Source organism: Coregonus lavaretus, assembly GCF_964263955.1.
Source record: "Coregonus lavaretus genome assembly, chromosome: 12".
In the NCBI taxonomy this organism is placed as follows: Eukaryota; Metazoa; Chordata; class Actinopteri; order Salmoniformes; family Salmonidae; genus Coregonus; species Coregonus lavaretus.
In genome coordinates, this window is record NC_139999.1 from 25,570,576 (window position 1) to 25,590,746 (window position 20,171).

Here is a 20,171-nt window from a genome sequence, read left to right on the forward strand (position 1 = left end):
TTACCCAAATGTAATTTCTTACCTCAAACAGGCGATTCAAGCAAACGATCACACAAGATCATAAACACAAATTAACCAAGCAATACTTTAAACTACGATGACCCTTTTGGTTAAAATGAGTCCATTTGAGATCTGCAAGACTAAGAGCTTGCATATACTGTGCTTCATACTAGAATTTGGAAACAGCAACACAAACTGTCAATTTTGGTGATTTCTTGTTCATTTTTTGCAGCGATTATAGTTTTTGGAATGCAATCTCTGAACCGGCTGTCTAGTCCCTCAAACTAAGCATTTAGGCTCCTTCTCTACCACCACTGAAACCTAATAGAGGCCAGTGATCACAATCTCTTCTCTTCACATTACAGGCATTGTCATCATTGTCATCATCCTGGGAGTCAGGGGTTGGATGGGGTAGGGTGAGGTGGGCTTGGATATTGAATGGGTGTTTAGTGTCAGTCTTGTATCCCCAGGTACACTATGAGGGGAGAGGGATTGGGAATGTGGTGATGATGGGGAGCACGAGGAATGAGAATGGGGCGGTGGGGATGTAATTCAGAGCTCGTTCACATCTCAGTGTCAGCAACGGGGGTCTGGGTGGCGGGTTGGCCGTTGTTGGGGGGTGGCTGGCTCTCAGGAAACTCCCCATTGCTGGTGGGCTTGCACAGGGGCACCTGTGATTGCAGAGGGGCCACAGACACCAGGGTGTTGGCCTGGTACTCCTCATCCACCTTGAAACCCTCTTCAGCCTATGGGCACAACAAAGGAACCATATAGATTAGAGGAGAGAAACCTTGATGGTAGGCTTGGCTGGGTAATAAGTGTTATTGTGATACAGTACAGATTTAACTGAAGGAATCATATGTTTTGTTTGTTGTTCAGAAAAGCGAACATGTTTATGTGTACTGAAGGGAAGGTGAAGTTGAAGGTGAAGCCTGATGACGAGAGGATTCAAAAGCAATCACTCTCTGCCTATCAAACACGTATGGTGGAGACAGGGAGTCGTGTCACTTATGTCTGAGGAGGTCTTAACTATCTTGGCTGATGTTAGGAATGTTTGTGTCAATCAGATGAGGAGATTGAGGTTAGCTTATACGATGCCTATGACGAATGATTGTGAAAACAAGACCCACCCAATCTTCCCAGTAAACTGGGTCCTGTACACAGTATTAGTTTGCTATGGGTCTCTCTCACGTCATGGCCACTCTGACTCACCAGTCTCGCTCCCTTGGGTGGTGGCCGGTGGGTTTTCAGGTAGTAGCCTGCGATGAGCAGAATAGCCAGGAGCAGTCCAGTGAGCAGCAGGGAGACCAGTACCAGCTTGGATTTCTTCCCCCAGCGAGGAACGGCCTCCTCAAAATCAATCTAGAGAGACAAGGACAGTTATACACATGTTAATATCAGGAATTCAGGCTGTACTTTGAAGTTATACCCTATGTGAATTATAGTAGTGTGTAATTTGCATTGTCTTGTTTTAGATGGTTTACTGACAGTAGGAATAGCAGTGCCCCTGATGCCTCCTTGGATCAGGCTATTTTACCCCCAGACTGTAGAGGATGGATTTCAGGCTTTATGTGGCCTGGACTAGCATACATTTCGAGAGATTCAGCTGAGTGGAAAAAGGCCAGCATCTCCCTACACCAGGGCTCCCCAACTGGCGGCCCACAAATGTTTTAATTTTAATTGTTGGACATAAAAGACTGTAAAAACACCAGCAAATCAGCTCAAAGTGATTTTCATTTGGGAAATCTGTTCCAAAGTATTCCCACTCATAATGGAGCGATATCCCTTTTGGCTGAGGAGGTCTTAAGTATCTTGGCTGAGGTTAGGAATGTGTGTGTCAATCAGATGAGGAGATTGAGGTTAGTTTATACGATGCCTATGACGAATGATTGTGAAAACAAGACACCAAAGGAAGGCTGTTCCACATGCTTCTCTCTAAACCAGCATTTGGGTGTGGCCCATATAAAGCAATTTCAGATTGTCATTTTTTTTTTATTGTTGGACATAAAACACTTTACAAACACCAGCAAATCAGCTCCAAGTGATTTTCATTTGGGAAATCTGTTCCAAAGTGTTCCCATGCATAATAGAGAGATATACAGTATGTGATTGTATACAAATGTAAGCAAGGTTTGAAATGATTATGTTTTATTCAAATATTATATCTGTTTGGGCTTCTTGAGGTCAATTTGCAGTCTACAAATTATTTCTAATTATTTTCCGGCCCCCTGACCATCAGCTCAAGAAACAAATCAGCCCACGGCTGAATCTAATTGATGATCCCTGCCCTACACCTTTCAGACCAGGGCAGTATCTAAACACAAAGGTGCCATTGAACTAACTGACCAACATAATGAGAAGATTGTGGATGGGTGCAGCTCACTTAACTGTTTAATGAGTTAGGGGGGTTGTAAGGATGGGTGTAGGGATGGAGCACAGAGTATGTCTAATGTCAAAGGGACAACCGGGTTGAAGCATGAGAAGGAAACACCCATTCCTCATTCCCACTGGGAACACTCAACCCCATCTCCACCGCGAACAAAAATGTATTCCAGCTGACAGGAAAATAGGGATTGTTTTCTGTCATACAGCATCTTCCCGGCAGCTTGGAGCCGTGAGTGAGGATTTCTGTCTGGTTGAGGAGTGTGTCACAGTGGTGTTTATCTCACAATGGTTAGATCAGGAGCCAAATCAGCATTGTGGTTTTGCCTCACCTACCACGGTGCACAAATTAAAGCATTTTATTGAGGGTGTGACAGCAATTGACACTGATCATAATGCCTTTCTCATGAAGTGTATGTGGTGTGAATTATGTGAACTTCATATGTGCATGGGGAATTGGAATACTCTAATGAATAGAGAGGTGATACTCTACCTTGTCTTTTATGTTGTCATTGTTGAACTTCTCAGCCATTCCTTTGGCATCAGCTGTAAGTAGAGATAATATGATTTGGTTAATGTTTTTTCAACACCAGACACTCAACAGAATCATCCCACATCATTAAAAAGGAGAAGAGGGAAGCAACCTTCTATGCATTGGCCAGAGATCAGGATTTCATTGGAGTTGTCTTCCTGGTAGACCTCCAGTTTACAGTCATCCCCACACAGGTGCTCCAACACACTCTCAATTTTAGACCTGGTCTCCTCCTGTGGAAATATCAGTTGGATTGATAACAAAGCATATGAATTTGGGGCTGAACCTGGTCATCCTAGTTAACAGAAATGTTAATTGTCACACAGAAATGTGTTCACACCGAATTGTGGTAATATACATTCTCGTGCATACACAGTTACAACTATGTCTCTTGGAAATGTACACTACGAAAGGGCCACACCCCCCTCCCATATCCCTCTCCCTTAACCCAATAAATGATATCACAACCTTGCAAAACTCCACCCTATTTAACATGATCCAAATAGAGCCACTAGCACCTACAGACGGCTCTGCTCAAACCTTTGATCCCAGCCCCAGATAGGACAGCTGGCCTCGTTACAAACCTAACAGGCTCCGTGCCAAGGAAACAGGACCGCTCTCAAGACCTCATCTGCTACGGCACTCAGACCATGTTCAATACAGTGCATGTAAAGCACATGAACTCTCATCTTTAAGTTGAAAACAGTTTTATTCACTTCTCAGCTGTTTCTTGATCCCTGATGCAGTCTCTTTTCAAAACTAATTTGGGTCCTGCCCCTGATGCGGCTATATTGTCTAGTGTGATCAGTGCATAGCATGGCAGGTCTTCTAACATTTTCAAGATGTTTCCATTATATAATTTTTTCAGTATTTCTTCCTTAGTCATTTGTTCATAATTTAAAACCATATAAAAAAAAACATCTACAGTATAATCCTCATATGATTGGAAACATACAGGAATCCCTTTGATACACACGCTACAGCAGCGTCCCCACCACCGCCTTCCCACCTTCCACGCCAAATCTTTGAACACCTTTTTCCCTCTCCCTCTCTGGACCTCTCTCCTGTAGGCATGTCTTGGGTTGTAACAAACTCTTTTTGCTCCCCCTCCTCACCTGGCAGGCAGAACTTGGGAGGAGGAGGGCTGGTGTGTCACTAGCCTCCTTGTTCACTGCCCACTGGAGATGTATTAATCACTGCAGCTTAATGAATAGGAATTTCCTGCTTAGCTAATGTGAACTGGTCTGAGAAGGGGCAAATTGAAAGTGGCAATTTGCTATGATTTTGCCTCAGGAGTTGGTCATCTATAACATCTTACTCTGACTCTCAGCTTCCACTAACGTTTTTAACCCTGAGACTACCCTGTGGATACAGTTTGAACTGAAGTGGACACTGCTGTGAGGGTTTCCTGGATGTCAGATCAGGAATGCATTGGCTTTTCGTTTAGTGAGGTGTGCGTGTGTGTGTGCGTGTACCCGTGGTGTGCACATTACTTACACAGCTGGATGAGGCCTTGAGTTTCAGACTCACTGCATCTCTGTCCTGGACAGCTTCTTTATCAACACACATCACATCAGCCTGTAGAGAGAGACCAGACCACTTCAGTTAGACTAGAGTCTGTATCATTCATTCTGAACTTGGATTTATGATTTGGATGGCATTGTCACTGCACTTGAGGCTCACCTCTGGGATGAGCACAGTGTCACTGGACTGGGAGGTCAGAATCTGCTGGGGAGCCTGGGTCTCCTGGTCGTCGTCTGGGTCTGTGGTTGCTGCTTCACCAGCCTCCACTGTGGCCTCCCCCATGTCTGTGGTCTCCACTACCCCCTTGGTGACTGGAGCTGCTGTGGTGTCATGTAAGATGCCTGACAGATCCAGGCCAGGAATACTGGGGAATACAATGATCTGGACTTGGGATGTATCTGCTTCTGAAAAAAAAACAGCAAGTCTCTTTCTTAGTGTTTTATGTCCAGTCAGAGGCGTCATACCCATAGGGGGCACAGGGGCACGTGCCCCCTCAGATTGTATTATTATAATTTTTGTTGTTGTTGTTCCTCTGTAATATTACTAGCCACCTAGCAATTTTATTAAGTTGAGCCCAGATAGGTTCCCAATAACCCAACCACATAAATAGCTACCAAGAAGCCATTTTAGGCTATCACGCATAAAATAACCAGACAGCTCAAAAGGTATGCTTGGATATGCAAAAAATTATACATATTTTTAAATAGAATTAAGCATAATGATTATGGCTCTAAATTGCAGGAAAAAGCTGTTTCAGGTCTTTGAAAAATGCACCCCCCAGACATTCTCATGTACTTTGTGTCCCAACAGGTTTTTGGGGTGCATGACGCCCCTGTGTCCAGTTGTATTTAATACATTGATGACAAAAAGCTGATAGGATGAGCCTAGGACGGTATATTAATACAGCAACACCAATAGTGGCTCTGTGGAGATCATCTGCTAATGGATCAATTTCTTACCTTCATCTGCCGGTTGTGTGGTGTCAATGTCGTCTCCACGAATTAATTCAGCAATATCCACTGGCTGTGTGGGCCCAGTGACAACATCTGATTCACTCTCATCTTGTGCAACTACACCACCTGGAAGAGAACAATGAAGGGATAACTTGCACTATAACACTTGCATGCCAACACGTAATGTAGATACCATGACAACTTTGTCACAACAGTGATGTCCCTTTATGAAAGAGTAAAGAGTCTGCTACCTCCCAAAGCTTAATGGCTGCTATTCTCATTTACACCAATCTACATGGTCATTTGTCTTGACCTTTACATGACATTGTCTTTCCAAGCTATGTTCAACTGATCCCACACCTGTGTCCAGGTCCATAGCACCACATTAATCGGCAGCATGTGTGCAAACAGCCTTGACTTAGCACCTAGACTCACAGGACTGATAGCAATCCTGCCACACTCATATAGTCTGGTATTACTAGTGATCCCAGGCGGGGAGATCTCATTGGCTGTGAATGTAATCTTGACTGAGGTGTTTGTGTTGGAGCTATGTCTCTAATAGGCTCTAATAGGCTTCACCCAGGACCTGACCTGAAATAAATTAGGCCTGACCCAGCTGGGACGGTGGGTACAAGCCCCCCAGGGGAAATCTCTCTCTGGTCTAATTACAGACATAATGGGAGCTATGCAGCAAACACACTGGCTTTAATACATGGGCCTCTGGGTCATTTACTCTTTAAAGTCTTACTATGTGCATTCATATCCTCATGCCCAGTTACCTATGCAGCTGGACCGAGGAATGTGATTGTTTCTTCCTCCTTCATAGCTACTTATGTGGATGAATATAATACTCTCAAAAACCATCTTGTAATTTCTAAAACCTTGAAGAATTTGATATTTCAATGCCCAACTATCAGAAGACTATGAAGTCTTTCATTGCCAGGCATCATGCAATAAGAGAGATGCCGCTCAATGCTAAGAGGGTAAGGATATCTCCCCAGTGTGTGATTATAACACCCATTTATCCTCCAACAGGGTGAAGTCATGCTGTGTATGTAACTGCTCATGGGCACATAAACGCCATGGCAGGTTTGAATGTGAAATATAATGTGAAATATACGTCCCTTGTGCCCGTCTGTGCCTGTATGTGGGTGCTTTGACTGGGCGTCTTTATATATCACTGATACCCTTACTTGGGGATGGCCATGTCTTTTAGACTGATGGGCTTTGGTACTGACACCATCTCAGTCCCAGCTCTCACATGCAAAGAAGTAATGGGAGAGCTGTGCCACCCAACAACAGTTCACATTCATTAGTCAGTGGGATACACAACATCAAGTCATCTAGGTGAATTAAGTTTCCATCTAGCTAGCCTGTTAAACAGCCGAACACCCTGCAGAAATATACTGCTGCTTTACTAAAACTGTTGGCTCAATGATGTCGAATACATAATTTGATCAAAAATTGCTCTCTTTTTTTCTACTAGTTCTACCTATCAGGCCCTCTGACTTAAAAGCTTGTTTTACACAACGTGATGTGCCATTTTATCTTTTCAAGTAAGTTATTGTGGTGGTGGGTTGAATCAAGTTCAAAACTCATAGTTTGTCATATTGTATTCTAGTCTTGTCAGCAACTATATTTCATGTGGGCAGTGCTAATGCAGTGCATACCATGCAGGTCAGTGTATGTTTAATAAACTAAACTGGGCATAGATCTTGCTGGTATGAAATACCTTAATAAGCTGTGCGTCTGACTCCCTTTTTCCTGATATTGAACATATTTACTGAGATACTTATGGCAATGAAGAAAGCTCTGCAATCGTCTGCCCCCCATAGCCCCCTCCTCTAACACAATGGCATTACCTCATCCACAAGGCTTTGCCATAATTCTGTAAATCTCATTAAGACTCTCTCCTCCCTCCCTGCCATTTCCCCATGCAGTTACACTTTGTTGTTTTCTGGTTAAACCCACAGAAGCCTTGTCCAAGCCAGAACTGAATGTTGCGTAATTGGTCAGGGTTTTGATAAGCTACTGTAATCACCAGGTTGGTCATTTCTGACTGTCTTTCCACCCTGTTAGCTTGTGGAATTTAACTTTTACAGTCAGTTGTTGTAGTATGCTAAATGCAGTGTGTTGCATTGATTGGATTTGCTAAATCTGTATGACGAGCAGGTGCCACAAGTGCTAAACAGTCAGCGTGCCATAGTAACAGGTGGGTCAACAGTACTGAGGGAGGTCTCACACTGGTATACTTAGACTAGCAACTGTTGATTATAGCTGTCACTTGTGTTTGGTTTGTCCTGCAATTCTGTGACAATGTTATTGTGTTTACTAGCTACCTCTCTGGCATTGTAAATAATGTATGTGCATATTGCTACCAGCTCTGTTTTAGGTATATAACATCCCACAGAGCCAGCCAACCAGCGTCTCCCACTAGTTCCTAGCTCAGAGGGCTCCACTCCGCCACCCAGCCATTGACCCAACAGGGAGGGTTGAGGGTCTTTGGGGCAGTCAGTGACATGTCAAGGAATCCCTGACCTTGTCTCTCTCCCAGAAGACCCAACCCTGTCCTCTAGCCTACATCTGCAATCCCTCATACAGTTGAAGTCAGAAGTTTACATACACCTTAGCCAAATACATTTAAACTCAGTTTTTCACAATTCCTGACATTTAATCCTAGTAAACATCACCTGTCTTAGGTCAGTTAGGATCACCACTTCATTTTAAGAATGTGAAATGTCAGAATATTAGTAGAGAGAGTGATTTAGTTAAGCTTTTATTTATTTCATCACATTCCCAGTGGGTCAGAAGTTTACATACACTCAATTAGTATTTGGTAGCATTGCCTTTAAATTGTTTAACTTGGGTCAAACGTTTCGGGTAGCCTTCCACAAGCTTCCCACAATAAGTTGGGTGAATTTTGGCCCATTCCTCCTGACAGAGGTGGTGTAATTGAGTCAGGCTTGCTCGCACACGCTTTTTCAGTTCTGCCCACAATTTTTCTTTAGGATTGAGGTCAGGGCTTTGTGATGGCCACTCCAATACCTTGACTTTGTTGTCCTTAAGCCATTTGCCACAACTTTGGAAGTATGCTTGGGGTCAATGTCCATTTGGAAGACACATTTGCGACCAATCATTAACTTCCTGACTGATGTCTTGAGATGTTGCTTTAATATATACACATAATTTTCCTTCCTTATGATGCCATCGATTTTATGAAGTGCACCAGTCCCTCCTGCAGAAAAGCACCCCCACAGCATGATGCTGCCACCCCCGTGCTTCACGGTTGGGATGGTGTTCTTCGGCTTGCAAGCACCCCCTTTTTCCTCCAAACATAACAATGGTCATTATGGCCAAACAGTTCTATTTTTGTTTCATCAGACCAGAGGACATTTCTTCAAAAAGTACGATCTTTGTCCCCATGTGCAGTTGCAAACCGTAGTCTGGCTTTTTTATGGCGGTTTTGGAGCAGGGGTTTCTTCTTTGCTGAGCGGCCTTTCAGCTTATGTCAATATAGGACTCGTTTTACTGTGGATATAGATACTTTTGTACCTGTTTCCTCCAGCATCTTCACAAGGTCCTTTGCTGTTGTTCTGGGATTGATTTGCACTTTTCACACCAAAGTACGTTCATCTCTAGGAGACAGAACGCGTCTCCTTCCTGAGCGGTATGACGGCTGCGTGGTCCCATGGTGTTTTTACTTACTATTTTGTATAGATGAACGTGGTACCTTCAGGCATTTGGAAATTGCTCCCAAGGATGAACCAGACTTGTGGAGGTCTACAATTTTTTTTCTGAGGTCTTGGCTGATTTCTTTGGATTTTCCCATGATGTCAAGCAAAGAGGCACTGAGTTTGAAGGTAGGCCTTGAAATACATCCACAGGTACACCTCCAATTGACTCAAATGATGTCAATTAGCCTATCAGAAGCTTCTAAAGCCATGACATCATTTTCTGGAATTTTCCAAGCTGTTTAAGGGCACAGTCAACTTAGTGTATGTAAACTTCTGACCCTCTGGAATTGTGATACAGTGAATTATAAGTGAAGTAATCTTTCTGTAAACAATTGTTAGAAAAATGACTTGTGTCATGCACAAAGTAAATTGTCCTAACCGACTTGCCAAAACTATAGTTTGTTAACAAGAAATTGTGGAGTGGTTGAAAAACGAGTTTTAATGACTCCAACCTAAGTGTATGTAAACTTCCGACTTCAACTGTAGGTGTGAGATGACGGGCACATGGGCCCCCAGCGCTCGTCCCCCCACGGGGGTTTCCGCTATGCCAGTGCATAGCAGTCATCTCATAATTTATTTATTTATTTTTATTTATTTTTTTCACCTTTATTTAACCAGGTAAGCCAGTTGAGAACAAGTTCTCATTTACAACTGCGACCTGGCCAAGATAAAGCAAAACAGTGCGATAAAAACAACAACACAGAGTTACATATGGGGTAAACAAAACATAAAGTCAAAAATACAACAGAAAATATATATACAGTGTGTGCGAATGTAGTAAGTTATGGAGGTAAGGCAATAAATAGGCCATAGTGCAAAATAGTTACAATTTCGTATTAACACTGGAATGATAGATGTGCAAAAGATTATGTGCAAATAGAGATACTGGGTTTCAAATTAGCAAAATAAATAACAATATGGGGATGAGGTAGTTGGGTGGGCTAATTTCGGAATGGCTGTGTACAGGTGCAGTGATCAGTAAGCTGCTCTGACAACTGACGCGTAAAGTTAGTGAGGGAGATAAGAGTCTCCAGCTTCAGAGATTTTTTCAGTTCGTTCCAGTCATTGGCAGCAGATAACTGGAAGGAATGGCGGCCAAAGGAGGTGTTGGCTTTGGGGATGACCAGTGAGATATACCTGCTGGAGCGCAGACTATGGGTGGGTGTTGCTATGGTGACCAGTGAGCTAAGATAAGACAGGGATTTGCCTAGCAGTGATTTATAGATGACCTGGAGCCAGTGGGTTTGGCGACGAACGCCAACAAGAGCGTACAGGTCACAATGGTGGGTAGTATATGGGGCTTTGGTGATAAAACGGATGGCACTGTGATAGACTAGATCCAATTTGCTGAGTAGAGTGTTGGAGGCTATTTTGTAAATGACATCGCCGAAGTCAAGGATCGGTAGGATATTCCGTTTTACGAGGGGCATGTTTGGCAGCATGAGTGAAGGAGGCTTTGTTGCGAAATAGGAAGCAGATTCTAGATCTAACTTTTGATTGGAGATGCTTAATGTGAGTCTGGAAGGAGAGTTTACAGTCTAACCAGACACCTAGGTATTTGTAGTTGTCCACATACTCTAGGTCAGACCCGCCGAGAGTAGTTATTCTAGTCGGGTGGGCGGGTGCAAGCAGCGTTCGGTTGAAGAGCATGCATTTAGTTTTACTAGTGTTTAAGAGCAGTTGGAGGCTACGGAAGGAGTGTTGTATGGCGTTGAAGCTCGTTTGGAGGTTTGTTATCACAGTGTCCAATGAAGGGCCAGGTGTATACAAAATGGTGTCGTCCGCATAGAGGTGGATCCGAGCGTCACCAGCAAGCAGCAAGAGCGACATCATTGATATACACAGAAAATAGAGTCGGCCCGAGAATTGAACCCTGTGGCACCCCCATAGAGACGTCCAGAGGTCCAGACAACAGGCCCTCCGATTTGACACATTGCATTCTATCTGAGAAGTAGTTGGTGAACCAGGCGAGGCAGTCATTAGAGAAACCAAGGCTATTTAGTCTGCCAATAAGAATGCGGTTGTTGACAGAGTCGAAAGCCTTGGCCAGGTCGATAAAGACGGCTGCGCATCATTACCAGACATGGTAACGGCAAGGAACCTTTGAACACCATTTTGTTTAATTTTGATTCGCTTTTTAAGGGCTCCATGGTTTCATTACATTATATGGCTGTTAATGTTAAGTTCAGGCGACTGGTGGTGCTGTATGAACGATTTGATATAGCTGTTAGTCATCACCGATGATCCTCACTATATTGGAATTGGGAAGTGTAAATAACCTTTAGCATAGCTGTGGAGCATAGGGCCAGTATGTAGACATCCCCTTTGGTTTGTATTGTAATGGATACAGTGGGGTCTTGTGGGGTCAGCTGCCATGCCGCTCAGAGCAGGAGGTTAGCTATCAGACAGAACACTTCCTCTCTGATTCTCACAAGATGACCTCTCCTCTGCCCTCTACCCAGGAACCACGGCTATAGCTTATCAGTCTATTAATTACTGCATCCATTCCTTACACTGAGACCCCCTTTGTCTCTCTACCCCTCTCTTTATTCTTCTTACCTATTATTTATGTGTTGCATGGAGCACTAATGTGTAACCCTGAGCCATGTCACTTAACCCCCTCACCCCCCTATATCACCACAATATCCCCTAGGCCTTTTCAGCCACTCCGCTCCAGATGTTATTCCAACGGCCTCTACTGAGATTTTCCCAGCAGATGGTCAGATTGACAGGTCTGGATATCCTCCGGCTTTCACTCGTCTCAAGGGAGTTCTGGATGGGGGAATGCAGGCAGCAGCAGCAGCCTTGGAGGCGAACAAGCCGGCTAAACATATAGGCAACCCCCCATCTGTTCCACTCACCCTCCTCCAGTTGTGGACCTCTAATCCCCAGGATCTACAGAGGTGAGAAGTATTGGCTTTCACCAGGTCGCATCCCTCCCTCCCACGCAACGCAACACGCCATGCCCATAGTCAGAGCTGGGTAGTGGCCTTGTCTTCCCGTGGCCAGGAACAGACAACCAGACTGGCCCCTACAGTAGGCTACTCCTATCTGCTGCTGGAGGGGCAGGGGCAGAGTAGGCTTTGGACTGTGGCACAGGGCTTAGTGAGGTGATAATGGTCTGCAGGCACGAGAGGACCACCATTCTCACACAGTGTGCTAACCACAGGAGATAGTGTTTGCACAGGGAGGGCCAGACACACAAACTCTAAAACAAACTGTCTCATTAATCTTCAAATTCCACTAATAAAATGCTGCTTTAGCCAAACCTTTTTTCCACCAGCTATAAAGCTAAATGCACATGTCTTTAGAGTAAGGGAGTCTCCTCTATGCAAGACAGGTTCTATAAACTGGACTGAAATATCTATTTTTTTTGCATCAGCGATATATGTTTGGAATATTCCTCACACATCCTCCAACAGGATATGTGTGAAGGGTGGCTCAGTGAGGAATGAGAGGGGTGTGTTGGAGAAGGGGCACCGGGTGATCCTGTGTGTAAGACCCTGATTATAATCCTCCCCTGTCTGTCATAACACCCCTCTGACACCCTCCATGGTATAGTTATCTATTTTCCCTGGCATTAAACCCAGAAAGAGGATGGAGGATCTCAAGTTTTTAATCATTCCCTAGTGCTGCACCCATGGCTTCCCAGATGCTCTCATCCCACCCGGGGGCTATGACAGCCAAGTGCTGGGGACTTCAGTCAGGACTCGGGACACATGACATCTGTTTCTATTTGTGTATGTATTTCACTTTACCGATTGTCCGCTACAGTTTCACTGCTGTATACATTACCTTAACTGTTCCTGTCTGGGTGGACTAAATCAGTAAAAGTTTGGACATTGATTCAGTTCAGAGAGAATCGCAAGGAGATCGCAAATCTCCTGCAGACTAATTACTAACATGCCTCTGGAGGTGGGATTGAATAACAGCCATGTCCAGACTATACTAGACAATTTCAAGACACTAAACTGGAAACGTAGACTGGCCCTCAACAAAAAACAGAATGCTTTTCCATTTAGAATGATCAATTTCTTATCTGCTGTTAAGTACCCATATTACTTCTGCTTATCACCACAGAGAGTAAAGGAAAGACATGGACATGTCTACTCTCCCACACATCCTGAGAGAACAGTAACCATGAAAGATTGTTTCACAGAAAGCTAGAAACAGTTATAAAACAGACTACAAAAATGTAACAGGCAACTTGAAACAGTGCGATTTAGCAATCTTACAGAAACTAAGATGAAGAGGATGACCTGTCCTTCTTCAGACCATATAAGATAACAAAATTAATTTTCCTCTTCCACAGGTGCTGGACTTGGACTGGGTTTTCAGCCATGCCCTGGACATACTGGTATTTACTTTATGAGAGGAGTAGCTTCTTTGTTGGACATGTTCCTGTGTGAGTGTTCAGTAGATGTTGCTAAAACAATATCTATGATTCACATAATTGCAGGTCCTGAGGTCAGGTCGAGTTCACTCTGAAACTAATAAGCCTCCTAAAACCAAGGAAAAGCATATGGCTTAAATCCTTTGTAGTGTGTTTACAAACACAACCTCTAGAAATGTTAGTGGTGCAGCGGTCTAAGGCACTGCATCTCAGTGCTTGAGGCGTCACTACAGACCCCCTGGTTCGATTCCAGGCTGTATCACAACCGGCTGTGATTTGGAGTCCCATAGGGTGGCGCACAATTGGCCCAGCGTTGTCCGGGTTTGGCCGGTGTAGGCCGTCATTGTAAATAAGAATTTGTTCTTAACTGACTTGCCTAGTTAAATAAAGGTAAAATAAAAAAACAATAAAAAAAACAATAGGTGGTTCTACTCCAATTGTGATTTAGGCAGGCTGCAGGTAGCCTAGCGGTTGGGCCAGTAACCGAAAGGTCGCATGTTTGAATCCCTGAGCCGGCTAGGTGAAAAATCTGTCGATGTGCCCTTGAGCAAGGCACTTGACCCTAATTGCTCCTCTAAGTAGCTCTAGATAAGAGTGTCTGCTAAATTACTAAAATGTAAAAATGTAAATTTACACTCATCATGTGATGCTGAGATGAGGTAGAGAGATGAGATCCATCTATTCTCTGTTTTGGTTAGTTTAACTTTTAGAGGTGACTTTAAAACGTTACAATTGCATTTGGCTGTAGCTCCTAAATCCATTCTCCACACCCATATTTGACAAGCCCCTCCACCTAAACTACTGTACTGCAGCTATGCCAACATCTGTCTTTTAGCTCTGACTCAATCCATGGTACTACAGTAATTCGGCACAGTGCTTACATAATACAGCCCTCTCCCACATTTCTAAAGTTGACGGGAGCATCCGGCGGTAAAACAAATGGTATAAGTTGGACTTTGTTTGAAAGCAGAAATACTTGTCTTTTCTCAGGAAATAGACTTTAAACAAACTATAGACTGTTTTGTTCTTTTCCCTCCTTTTCTCCCTCTCTCCCTCTTTCTCTGTCCCTACCTCTTGCTTCTCCTGTTGCTTTTCCACCTCTTGCGCACATGCATTCTCCCTCACACTGTTTAGGATAACTATGAGGCATTCTGCTACCATTCATTTTTGTCAGCTAACTTGGCATGGCATTGGGATGTCCAGCTTTTCATTGAATGGTAAATTATATTAAACAAGTGTCCACACATTCTTAAGATTCAAGGTTCTCCTAAGATATGTGTAGACATAACATGTTTACTTTTCAACATTAATCTACATGCATGTGTTTCTCAGATCATAGCAGAACCAACTGCCTTCTACTTATAGGAATATAATTGTGCTTCCAATACCAATGACATCATTTCTAATAAATCTAATGAACATTGCATTACTTTCAGATTAAGCTATTAACTATGTCAATATTTCTTCCCACACCACAACAAAAGACTAATGCAATTAGGTATCACATAAATAACTGCTATTGTTGTAATGTTAATTGATGTGCAGTTTGGTGTTGCTGTCAGAACAAAGACAAATGTTTTAGGTTAACTCAAAGTTCAAGTGTGGTCTCTTCTGATTGGCAGGAAATGTGATAGATCAGATGGAGATGGCAGGCAAAACCTCCCAATCCTGTACTTAACCCTCTCATCAGGCATGTGGCCAGTGTTTATGCTCCAGACAATAGCTGCTATTCTGCCATGTGAAGACTAGTCTATACTCTAGGTAACCACAAAGAGAGTCTCTAATTGACATAGTTTCACCCCTGGGTGCCTTGTTACGGCCCCTGCTGTATCAACACAAGCACAACTGCCACCCACATTTTATACCCAACAGTTCCTCACTCAACCTCACCCTCCCCACCCCACCCCACCCCATACGTCCACACACAACCACCTGCTAATTATAAACACACACAGCTATAGTAGAACATTGGCATCTAGTCAATGAAATAGCAGACATTGCAGTACAGTAAGTCAGCCCTGGGGCCTTGAAAGGGTCACATTGTTGAGAAGTAGTATAATTTGGAGAGAGAGCTCCCATAGGCAATGAATAGTCACATGTTATGCATGCAAGACTCAGCTGCTCCATGACTGTAGGTTTCATATTCAAATTGCCCCCTTTGTTTGCTATGTTATGCTCCAAAGTAACTTTTCCCTCTCAGAATCATGGGAAAAAAACTTTTCCATGGAGTTATCCTGCATTTATAAATTATTACACACTGCTAAACCATGGGTTTATTTTCATGAAAGTGAAAATCATGTTGATATCGTTGTATAAAGTTTATATCATGAAAATCTGTTTTCAGCCTGAGACACCCCCAGAACCCCACCACTGACCCTCCCTCTCTCTCTACTGCAGATGGCCATGCTTTCTTTCAAGTTCAGCTTGAGGAGTCTGGATGTATGAATTTGTACTTACTGTGAAAGGGGGTGGTGATGAGAAGCAAAGTGAATACCAGCATTTTGTGGGTCTCATTTATTCTCTGTGTGGATGCTGCTACTGCCATTCTCCTCCTGTTTGTGTGAGCGTCCAGTGTGTGTGAGCGAGAGAGAAGGGGAGCACCAGTGGACCAGACCAGTTTAGGATTTCCTCTTACCGTGAGCAGGACGGGACGGATAAAGTGCAACTTGTGCTCTGGCACTTTTATATGGCTGCCCCCCCCTTGCTGAGGCCCAACCCCACACCCCTTCTCTCACTGCTTACTTTAACCCTTTCTCTTTGGCCCCTCCCTCCTGGGTGGATGCGGTGAGAGAAGGAGCATGGCAGAACGAGGGAAAACGAGAAATAAGAAAATAATGGACTTGTGTTGTGATTCTAAACTTGTGTTTGGTGTATAGTTGACTCTGCACCGGTACCCCCCTGTATATATAGCCTCCCTACTGTTATTTTATTTTACTTCTGCTCTTTTTTCTCAACACTTTTTTTGTTGTTGTTTTATTTTTAATTGGATAAATGCACTGTTTAAAAAATAAATGCACTGTTGGTTAAGGGCTGTAAGTAAGCATTTCACTGTAATGTCTGCACCTGTTGTATTCGGCGCCAATACAATTTGATTTGATTTGATTTGATTTGATTAGTTGAATGTAGTTTGAAAATAGTTGATCTGCAGAAATCGTGTGTTATTTTGTTGAACTTCTGTATTATACAGATTATGCTGGTTAATTAAACAACTTCAAAGTAATGATGCCTGTCATAAAATGAAACATCTAACATCATCATTGGCTATAACTTAACATCTATTGTTCATAGTGGAGATGTTTACAGTTGGAGTCTAATTCTGTTGTGAACTCCTAAAAGGCTTTGAAGGGAACCAGTCATTCTACACACAATGGAAGGAATTAGAGGAAAATACAAATGTGGACCATTTGTCTGTAATGGGCTTATGCAGATGCCCTGAGGTAAGGTACGCTTTAAGGTGCTAGCTGAAACAGTGGTGTGATCCTCTTCTTATGCTAAAGCCTTTAAATCCATCCCAGCAAGTTTTAGCTGTCGATGTCCCCATCCAGGCCATCAATTGACACCAACCAATCCAATACTGTCAGCAGCATGACAGGGCCTAGCACTGCTGGAGATGCCTCTAGCTTTCACACCCGTACAGGGTACAGAACGCTCTTCTCCCTCCACTTGTGGATCTTTGGTTTACTGTTTGTTAGTTCTTCTCCTCTGTTCTTATATACAGTGCACATCCAACATCTGGAACCACTGGTAGAGGTATGGTAAATGACCTGTTAAAAGCTCCAACCCCCCCGAGGGCAGTCGAAGCCAACTGGAGTTTTTAAGACCTTCCTATACATTTTTTTTATTTTTTTTTTTTTGAAGAAACAGGCCTGTAACATGATACCGAAGGTCCCCTGTCCCTGCTTTGACCTCCATCCCCCTCTCTCCCTTTACTCCATTTCCTTCCTCTCCGCCATCCCCCCTAACCAAACCCATATTAGTAACATTAAATGAAAAACAATGGGGCACTGAGGTGGGTAGTTGGCCTCTTGGTGCTTCTCAGCCTGAGCTTTGCCCTCATCCCGGGGGGCTGGGGTTGATGGGGCAGCATGGGTAACTGGGTATATTGGGACACATCACAGCTGGGAATCAGTGTCCATGTCACAGCAGTAAAACATTCACTACTTAGGCTGTTAGGCAGAGGCATTCATTGGCTGCTGGGGTCCCATTGAATCATGGCTTCCTCTCAGATGACCGTAAATGCACAGAATACCCCTTTTCCTCTGTGAAAGGGCATTTGGAAGTGCCAGGGCAAATTCCTCTATCTGTTTCTGTTTCTCTCTCTCTTTCCCGCTCTCAATTTCAATTCAATTTAATTCAATTTAAGGGCTTTAATAGCATGGGAAACATATGATAACATTGCCAAAGCAAGTGAAGTAGATAGTAAACAAAAGTGAAATAAACAATAAGAATTAACAGTAAACATTACACTCAGACGTTCCAAAAGAATAAAGACATTTCAAATGTCATATTATGTATATATACAGTGTTGTAACAATGTGCAAATGCCCTTTTCTTGTGGCAACAGGTCACAAATCTTGCTGCTGGGATGGCACACTGTGGTATTTCACCCAGTAGATAAGGGAGTTTATCAAAATTGGGTTTGTTTTTGAATTCTTTGTGGATCTGTGTAATCTGAGGGAAATATGTGTCTCTAATATGGTCATACATTTGGCAGGAGGTTAGGAAGTGCAGCTCAGTTTCCACCTCATTTTGTGGGCAGCGTGCACATAGCCTGTCTTCTCTTGAGAGCCAGATCTGCCTACGGCGGCCTTTCTCAATAGCAAGGCTATGCTCACTGAGTCTGTACATAGTCAAAGCTTTCCTTAAGTTTGAGTCAGTCACAGTGGTCAGGTATTCTGCCACTGTGTACTGTCTGTTTAGGGCCAAATAGCATTCTAGTTTGCTCTGTTTTTTTGTTAATTCTTTCCAATGTGTCAAGTAAATCTCTTTTTGTTTTTTATTCATGATTTGGTTGGGTCTAAATGTGTTGTTGTCCTGGGGCTCTGTGGGGTCTGTTTGTGTTTGTGACAGAGCCCCAGGACCAGCTTGCTTAGGGGACTCTTCTCCAAGTTCATCTCTCTGTAGGTGATGGCTTTGTTATGGAAGGTTTGGGAATCGCTTCCTTTTAAGTGGTTATAGAATTTAACAGCTCTTTTCTGGATTTTGATAATTAGCGGGTATCGGCCTAATTCTGCTCTGCATGCATTATTTTGTGTTTTTCGTTGTACACAGAGGATATTTTTGCAGAATTCTGTATGCAGAGTCTCAATTTGGTGTTTGTCCCATTTTGTGAATTCTTGGTTGGTGAGTGGACCCCAGACCTCACAACCATAAAGGGCAATGGGTTCTATAACTGATTAAGTATTTTTAGCCAGATCCTAATTAGTATGTCGAATTTTATGTTCCTTTTGATGGCATAGAAGGTCCTTCTTGCCTTGTCTCTCAGATCGTTCACAGCTTTGTGGAAGTTACCTGTGGCACTGATGTTTAGTCCGAGGTATGTGTAGTTTTTTGTGTGCTCTAAGGCAACGGTGTCTAGATGGAATTTGTATTTGTGGTCCTGGCAACTGGACCTTTTTTGGAACACCATTATTTTTGTCTTACTGAGATTAACTGTCAGGGCCCAGATCTGACAGAATATGTGCAGAAGATTTAGGTGCTGTTGTAGGCCCTCCTTGGTTGGTGACAGAAGCACCAGATCATCAGCAAACAGTAGACTTCAGATTCTAGTTGGGTGTTGCCGGGTGCTGCAGACTGTTCTAGTGCCCTTGCCAATTTGTTGATATATATGTTGAAGAGGGTGGGGCTTAAGCTGCATCCCTGTCTTACCCCACGGCCCTGTGGAAAGAAATGTGTGTGTTTTTTGCCAATTTTAACCGCACACTTGTTGTTTGTGTACATGGATTTTATAATGTCGTATGTTTTCCCCCCAACACCACTTTCTATCAATTTGTATAGCAGACCCTCATGCCAAATTGAGTCAAAAGCTTTTTTGAAATCAACAAAGCATGATGTTGCCTTTGTTTTGGTTTGTTTGTTTGTCAATTAGGGTGTGCAGGGTAAATACGTGGTCTGTCGTACGGTAATTTGGTAAAAAGCCTATTTGACATTTGCTCAGTACATTGTTTTCACTGAGGAAATGAACTAGTCTGTTGTTAATGATAATGCAGAGGATTTTCCAAAGGTTGCTGTTGACGCATATCCCACGGTAGTTATTGAAGTCAAATTTGTCTCCACCTTTGTGGATTGGGGTGATCAGTCCTTGGTTCCAAATATTGGGGAAGATGCCAGAGTTAAGGATGATGTTAAAGAGTTTAAGTATGGCCAATTGGAATTTGTGGTCTGTATATTTGATTATGTCATTGAGGATACCATCAACACCACAGGCCTTTTTGGGTTGGAGGGTTTGTATTTTGTCCTGTAGTTCATTCAATGTAATTGGAGAATCCAGTGGGTTCTGGTAGTCTTTAATAGTTGATTCTAAGATTTGCATTTGATCATGTATATTTTTTGCTGTTTGTGCTTTGTTATAGGGCCAAAAAGATTGGAGAAGTGGTCTACCCATACATTTTCTCTCTCCTCTCCTCTCTCTCCTCTCTCTCTCTCTCTCTCTC

The 20,171-nt window shown here is 43.2% G+C and overlaps 1 protein-coding gene across 1 annotated transcript; it reads right to left on the reverse strand.

Moving 5' to 3' along the window:
- Positions 1-563: 563 nt before the first annotated feature.
- LOC311138783 (uncharacterized protein) lies at positions 564-5,767 on the reverse strand (the record flags this gene model as incomplete). Its single annotated transcript, XM_084173607.1, has 8 exons — positions 564-746; positions 1,213-1,362; positions 2,876-2,928; positions 3,027-3,147; positions 4,412-4,492; positions 4,598-4,842; positions 5,398-5,517; positions 5,752-5,767. 8 exons carry the CDS (start codon positions 5,765-5,767, stop codon positions 564-566), a joined length of 969 nt encoding a protein of 322 aa, XP_084029733.1.
- Positions 5,768-20,171: the final 14,404 nt, after the last annotated feature.